Raw genomic sequence first — 7,500 nt, forward strand, 5'->3', positions numbered from 1 at the left:
TGTTTTGTCAGTATGACCTTTTAATAAAGCTCGCATTATGTTCTGATAGAAAGAGACGTATTGACTGAAATATTGATTTGGGGGGAAAAAATAAATCCTACCTAGGGACGCATTTGTAATCCCTGTTCAGAGCACAGACAGCTTAAATTCTTGTATTTATAATAATAACGCTGGACCTAGTGCTCATCGATTGTATCGTGATGTAGCAATAGCTGTCAGGAGACACGAACTCGTTGTCGTCAACTTGACGTTCCTGTAACGCCGAAACAATACACAACTTATAAATAGCACCATCAGAGGAGGTGACATTAACACGTTAGTTGCAAGTGCAAACCATTTCCTTGAAGACACGAGTCATCGTTTGCTTTTTAACTCTTTAAACTCTCCGGCCCAGTCTAACATTCTACAGAATAGTAATTCAATTCAGTTTTGTGCATTTTAACAATGAACATTGTTACAAAGCAGGATTCAATGAATATCTAAAATTAGGATAAAAATGATAAAAATATATTTTAGGATAAAAATACATTTTAAATTTGTCCTTAATGAGCAAGTCAGAGGTGGCGGTGATGAGGAAAAAACTCTCTTAGATGATATGAGGACGAAATTTTGAGAGGAACCAGATTCAGGTTGGAAAAAAAAAAACAGACCGTAATTATAAATAACTTCTCTTCTATAACTGTCAAAAAGTTTTCTTTAAGTTGTTCTGTGTTGGATTTATTATTTACTGATGAGGTAGGATTCAGATTTTTGAGGACTATCTACGATACCTGACTTGGGTCTAGATTCTTGTCACTGGATTTATACAGTATTGTTGATTCTGTAATGCCGCTTAAAAAAGGGGCCGTCGTGCTATGCTAATTAGTTCTCTCAGGTTAGACCATTCAGTTCGATTCGATTCAATTGGATTCAATTGTATTTGTATATTTTAACAATGGATATTGTCTCAAAGCAGCTTTCCAAAAATGACAAAGTTTCAAATTTGAACTAGATTTGTAAAGTTTGTCGCAACAAACTTTGATGTTGGCTTTGACGGTGCAAGTATTCGCAAAGGCTGGTGCTTTTTGGAGGTGAGTGGACATAAGGGTCAGTGTTACTTTTGGAAGCAAGTAGACAGAAAGCTAGGGTGCCAAAACATTTGGAGGTAAGTGGAGACGAGCATGTGATGTGACGTCATCCGAATACTCTTGATGAAGTTTCCCACATTGGGTTGAGTGTTTTGATATGTCCATTTTGTGCTCATTTTTAATTTTCACGTGACATCATGTGACGTCATGTGACATCACATGACGGCACGTGACGTCATCAGAATACCTGTGAAGAAGTTCCCCTCATTGTTCTGAGTGGTTTGATACGTCACATGTCCATGTTGTAAAAAGTTTTTTGATTTTGCATATTTTGGGGGCGGGGCTGCGGCACAACCGGAAGGCCAGTCGGTACACCAGTTTATACCTTTGTTCAGAGTATCACCCTAAAGGAGCTTGCCGAGTTATAAACCTCCAAAGTTTATAATGGGGGTCTATGGGAAAAAAGGCCACTTTGAGACCCAATACCAGAAGTACCAGTACTCAGATCGCTTAGGAAAGTAATAGCAACAAACTTCAGACCAGGTTCTACAACATATCCGAATTTGGTGCTTGTGGCTCAAAAGCCCTAGGAGGAGTTACTCTTGATAAATTTTTGTCTAATCTTAAATAGGAAAACAGAATGTTGGCTTCTACAAGGCGACATAATTAGAGATAAACACATCCCTAATCATCAAGACTGAGTTGAGGAAAAACTCCCTGAGAGGATATAAGGAAGAAACCTCATCTGGGTGACACCGGAGAGTGTGATTTATAAATTATTTCCCTTTTTCAGCTGTATATTATAGTTAAGAGAAACTGTATAACCAGGAGCTTTTGAAAAGTATGAGCCTCAGCATAGTTTCTGAATTCATTATAAATTTAGCATAAACTCCTTCCTGCCAAAGCCATCAAATGTTCAGTCTTCATTAAAGTGGGCAGATTTATTAGAAGGTGTTTCCAGCTCCATATTTTTTAGATTGGATTGGACTTTTAGATTGGATCTAGACTTACATCTTTTTGAAGTACTTAAACAAGCAAACTAAAAAAAAACATGTCTGTGTTTCTTTTCCTGCTATATTACTACCCATTTACATTTCCAGCATTTAACAGACGTCCAGAGCGACTTACATTATCTTTCATTCATTCATTTTCTACCGTTTATCCGAACTACCTCGGGTCACGGGGAGCCTGCGCCTTTCTCAGGCATCAAGGCAGGATGGGTTGGACGGAGTGCCAACCCATCACAGGGCACACACACACTCATTCACTCACACAATCACACACTACGGACAATTTTCCAGAGATGCCAATCAACCTACCATGCATGTCTTTGGACCAGGGGAGGAAACTGGAGTACCCGGTGGAAACCCCGAGGCACGGGGAGAACATGCAAACTCCACACACGGGAGGAGGCGGGAATCGAACCCCGACCATGGAGGTGTGAGGCGAACGTGCTAACGACTAAGCCATGCAGAAAGCAATGCTGTTTCTGGTTAGATTATAAATTGTACTTCAGCATGAGAATTACTGTGAAAAGACATTGATTTAATAAAGTGCGGAGGTGGGAATCGAACCCCCAACCCTGGAGGTGTGAGGCGAATGTGCTAACCACTAAGCCACCATGCCCCCACGCTTACATTATCTTATGTTTTTTTAATACAACTGAGCAATTGAGGGTTAAAGGACTTGCTCAGTGGCCTAACGATGGCAGCTTGGTGGACCTGGGATCAAACTCACAACCTTCCGATTGGTAGCCCAACACCTTATCCACTAGACAAGGATGTTTTGACTGATAGATACTTTAAAGCACTCTGGATAAGGGTGCCTGCCATATACCATAAATATAAACCACACAATATAATTGTAAATATAAAAAGTGCGATTCTGTAACCACGACTTATAACATGCAGTATGTCTTGTTGACGTTATCAGCTGTTCACTGAAGGAGACTTGAATGCAAGGCTGCCGTGCAAAAATGTAACTACATTCTCTTTCCTTATTAGTTTCACTCTAGTTACTGCATCATTTATTCTGGTTGCTCAGTAATACGCTTTCCACTGAATAGCTGCACGATAAGCTGGGATTCGGAAAAGTGCTCTGGGAGCTTCTTCAGATATATTCCTAATCTCTGCTAATAAAATGAACCTCGAACTGGATTAATGGCAACTAATTGATGGTAATCAGTTAATGGCTTTATAACAATTGTGCTCTGTTTTTTTTTTTTTTTTAACTCCAGAGGTGACGTGAACGCGAGGCGAGACAGCCGATTAGACAGTTCGCTTGCAGAGTCGGACGAAGACTCTCAGGAGGAGAGTGAGGGTAAGAAAAGAGAGAGAGAGAGAGAGAATGAAAGAGTGAGAGAGAGAGAGTGAGTGTGAGAGAGAGTGAGAGAGAGAATGAGAGAGAATGAAAGAGTGAGAGAGAGAGAGTGAGTGTGAGAGAGAGTGAGAGAGAGAATGAGAGAGAATGAAAGAGTGAGAGAGAGAGAGAATGAGAGAGTGTGAGAGAGAGAGAGAGAGAAAGAGAATGAAAGAGTGAGAGAGAGAGAGTGTGAGAGAGTGAGAGAGAGAATGAGAGAGAATGAAAGAGTGAGAGAGAGAGAATGAGAGAGTGTGAGAGAGAGAGAGAGAAAGAGAATGAAAGAGTGAGAGAGAGAGAGTGTGAGAGAGTGAGAGAGAGAATGAGAGAGAATGAAAGAGTGAGAGAGAGAGAATGAGAGAGAATGAAAGAGTGAGAGAGAGAGAATGAGAGAGTGTGAGAGAGAGAGAATGAAAGAGTGAGAGAGAGAGAGAGAGAGAGAGAGAGAGAGAGAGAGAATGAAAGAGTGAGAGAGGGAGAGTGTGAGTGTGAGAGAGAGTGAGAGAGAGAATGAGAGAATGCGAGAGTGAGAGAGAGAGAGAATGAGAGAGAGAGAGATAATGAAAGTGTGTGAGAGAGAGAGAGAGAGAGAGAGAGAGAGAGATATATGCTTATGTCTAACCTTTAAATAAGTTTATTCCATAATGCAAGTGTTCCTGACTTTACATAACCACTGAAACACATCTCTTTCAGCAGATAATGATGAAGACGATGAAGAAGACTCCACGGCCGACGATGCAGAAGAGGTGTCCGGATCGTCGTGGTTACGCTGCGTCTTGCAGTGAGATAGAAAGAAATATAATAGAGAGAGAGAGAGAGAGATAGAGACCAAGAAAGGAGGAGCTTGAACGTGAGGTGTGAAGTTTAGCAGATTGCGTGAGTGGCATCAGGGCAGTGAGCGCGGGTGGACAACAGATTGTTCTTCATGTAAATGTTGCATCATGGAGTCAATAAACGTGCCATGCTATGACAGTGTGTGTGTGTGTGTGTGTGTGAGATTATTTATCATCACTGGCGTTTCTGTCCATAAATATCAGGATCCTTCTTCATCGTGGCACTCCGTTACCCAATACCAAATGAATGTATATTGATTTATTTCTGCCTCTGCAAATTTTATTTATCTTGTCTGTCCTGAAATGAATGAAAGACTTTTTCCTGAACCCTTGTTCTGCACTAGATTATGAAGATATTTTTTTGTTTCTAGCTTCAAAATCCATCCCATTTTTCTTCTCCCTGTTCAGTTTAATTGGACCAGTTGAAAAGCATAATTAGCATTTAAATCTGTCTTTTAAAGGAACAACCTCCTCTCTCTCTCTCTCTCTCTCTCTCTCTTTTACTCTCTCTCTCTCTCTCTCTCTCTCTCTCTCTCTCTCTCTTTTACTCTCTCTCGCTCTCTCTTTCTCTCTCTCTCGCTCTCTCTTTCTCTTTCTCTCTCTCTCTCTCTCTCTCTCTCTCTCTTTCTCTCTCTCTCTCTTTTTCTCTCTCTCTCTCTCTCTCTCTCTCTCTCTCTCTCTCTCTCTCTCTCTCTCTCTCTCTCTCTCTCTCTCTGATTCTCATGTTTTCTTTCTAATGCTCTCTCCTATTCTCCATTGCATATTCTTTCTCTCCAGCTATCTCTGTCTGGCTTTCTCACTTGCTTCCTTATTTATGTTCTTTCTCTCTCAATTATGCCCTCTTTCTCCATTCCTCTCTTACTCTTTCTTACATATATACTCTTTCTCACTCTAATGCCCCCCTCCTCTCCTCTCCTCTCTCTCTCTCTCTCTCTCTCTCTCTCTCCATGTCTCTGTCGCTAAGGCAACCAATGCTTTTTCTCACTCTGACACACTCTGGCTCTTTCTCACTCCCTCCATCAGCAGCGAGCGGTAAGCATGTGGACTGATGGCTGTCTATACACTGGTGATCTGCATGCATTTGTGTTTATGTGTTGAGTGTGTGTGTATGGATGTGTGTATGGATGTGCATGCGTGTTTTACTGTTTCACATGTAGGTGTGTAAAAGATGTCATCGGCTCTGAATTCAGTTGTTGAGTTATTGCCTGAGTCAGGAACTGGATTAAAGCAGTGGGATGTGTCTACAGGTGTGTGTGTGTGTGTGTGTGTGTGTGGTAGAATGGGCATTATATATAAGGTAAAATACTATGTTGCTTTAGTTTTTTCCCTTGTGTATATGTATTGAATAGTTTTATTAATGTATGTGCATGTGTGTATGTAAATGATTTTTTTGTGGGTGTAAAATTAGTTTTATCAAAGTGCACATATGTGTGTGTGTGTGTGTGTGTGTGTGTGTGTATACGCACATGAATGTTTCTCCAGGGGCATTTAGTGTGGGTTTGATACTTGAGGTTTTACTGAAAGACATGAGTTAATGTGTTTGTTTGTGTTCTCTGTCTCAAGCAGCAGCGTCGTTCCCCCCTACAGCCATCTGTTTACGATCTTTCAGTAAGTGTCAGGAGCCAAGCGCTCCCCCTCTCATCGTCTCCCTCTTTCAAGAGATGATTGGAGGAGAAAAATAACAGTGAAAAGAGAAGCGATGGAGCGATGGTAATTAAAAGAGAGGAGAAACTGTGGAACTGTCTATGTGACTTATCGCTACTCAAAACATCAAACAGCAATAGAGTTTACATTATTCTTTTTTTTTCTTCATTCCTGCCTAGCTCCATCTCTGGACTCACTGCTCTCTTGTGTCTCCTGCTGGTTGCTGTCCTTGTTTGCCCTCCTTCTTGCCACGGGGGCGACGAGCTTGCCGACATGCAGCTGTCCGCCACAGCCCAGGCCACGCCCACTCCACTCTGGGCAGTCGACTGGGGTCCCACACAACCGCTGGAGGATGAAACACATCACTTCCTGTCCAGTCAGGAAGCCGAGGGTGTGAAGCAGGCCACACCTGAGGTGTGGCCGCGTCGCAGGAACACCCAGTCCAACCAAACCCAACATCAGCCACTGCCCATCGAAGCCAAGGACTCGGGACAGGAGCCAGAACAGGATGCAGAGGAGAGAGAGATTGAAGAAGGTGGGCACCTGGATGGAACACTGAGCTGTGAACTAACCACAATGCCTCTCTTTGAGCTTTCCCACACATTAAGGAAGTGGAACGTGCACATTTTAGCTGCTTGTGGCATTGCAATACTTCTTATTTCTGATCTGAAATTTTCCAGCGCTGCTTTTTCTTTGTGCCTGCGTTCATATTTTTGTTCCTCTGTTTGTATTCTCTAATCTATTTTAAATCTCTCTCTCTCTCTCTCGCTCTTTTTCTCTCTCTAGTGGATCCTCAGTTTTACGTGACTGTAACTATCTCATCTCTCCTGATTCTCTCAGCCCTCATCATTTCGGCCAAACTCTGGTGAGGGGATTTCAGAACTTGATCTGTCCTCTTCACACTGTATGTGTGTGTACTGTATGTGTGTGTGTGGACATGTTTGTGTATCTCGTTGGGGACTCAATGTCCCCAATATCTGACAGTTTATTTTACAAAACCTCCATCTTTTACTAAAGAAACAAGAGGTAAAAGATTTCCTTTTTGTTACTGAGCCTCAGGTTAGATTTAGGTGTAGCGTAGCATTGATTAGCTGCATTAATAATTAAGTGAGTAGAAGGTTAAGAGGAGGTGTGTGTGTGTGTGTTTGTGTGTGTGTATTCAGACTGATAATGGCACACTTTACACACCAGAACACCAGATTTTCTCTCACTTATCTCTCAGTGAATGGAAGCATTAGAGGGAAGTCTGCACGGCTCTGTGAAAGCGCTCGATGGTCTGTCTCTGTTGAGGAAGCCTTTGCAATTTTCTGTCCTGGAGCTTAAATTCAGCCTGTGCTGGGGGACCGACATGCAGTATGCTTTAAATTATTGAAAGTGCTGCAGATGATCAAATCTGCAGATACGTCTCATGATGTATCGAACTGATCTGGTCCTAAAGCCAGGTCTCTGTTATGGCAGGGGAATACACTGATGCAATATGAAGTTGCGATGTGAAATCGTTTGGAAAAATGTACAGGTTTTTATTTAGAAAGGTTTTCTGTGAGAAGGCTAATACTGAGAGATTTGTCTGTGTACATGCTTACAACTCAACATGTTCA

The 7,500-nt window shown here is 41.9% G+C and overlaps 2 protein-coding genes across 4 annotated transcripts in view; both read left to right on the forward strand.

The window, feature by feature from the left end:
- The window catches only part of si:ch211-154o6.3 (uncharacterized protein LOC563854 homolog), a 23,866-nt gene extending 19,466 nt beyond the window's left edge, over positions 1–4,400 (forward strand). Inside the window, exons 12-13 of one of the 2 annotated variants that reach the window (XM_060870724.1) lie at positions 3,304–3,386; positions 4,119–4,400. In XM_060870724.1, the coding sequence (XP_060726707.1) occupies positions 3,304–3,386; positions 4,119–4,210 (175 nt within the window). In that variant the 3' untranslated portion in view covers positions 4,211–4,400. The remainder of the gene's footprint in view (positions 1–3,303; positions 3,387–4,118) is intronic. The other variant, XM_060870725.1, reaches the window with a different exon arrangement.
- Positions 4,401–4,984: 584 nt separating this feature from the next.
- The window catches only part of pianp (PILR alpha associated neural protein), a 4,949-nt gene continuing 2,433 nt past the window's right edge, over positions 4,985–7,500 (forward strand). The window contains exons 1-4 of one of the 2 annotated variants that reach the window (XM_060869318.1): positions 4,985–5,505; positions 5,822–5,968; positions 6,082–6,437; positions 6,689–6,767. In XM_060869318.1, coding sequence (XP_060725301.1) covers positions 5,958–5,968; positions 6,082–6,437; positions 6,689–6,767 — 446 coding nt within the window. In that variant the 5' untranslated portion in view covers positions 4,985–5,505; positions 5,822–5,957. The remainder of the gene's footprint in view (positions 5,506–5,821; positions 5,969–6,081; positions 6,438–6,688; positions 6,768–7,500) is intronic. The other variant, XM_060869317.1, reaches the window with a different exon arrangement.

This window comes from Tachysurus vachellii, chromosome 5 (assembly GCF_030014155.1).
Source record: "Tachysurus vachellii isolate PV-2020 chromosome 5, HZAU_Pvac_v1, whole genome shotgun sequence".
Taxonomy (NCBI): Eukaryota; Metazoa; Chordata; class Actinopteri; order Siluriformes; family Bagridae; genus Tachysurus; species Tachysurus vachellii.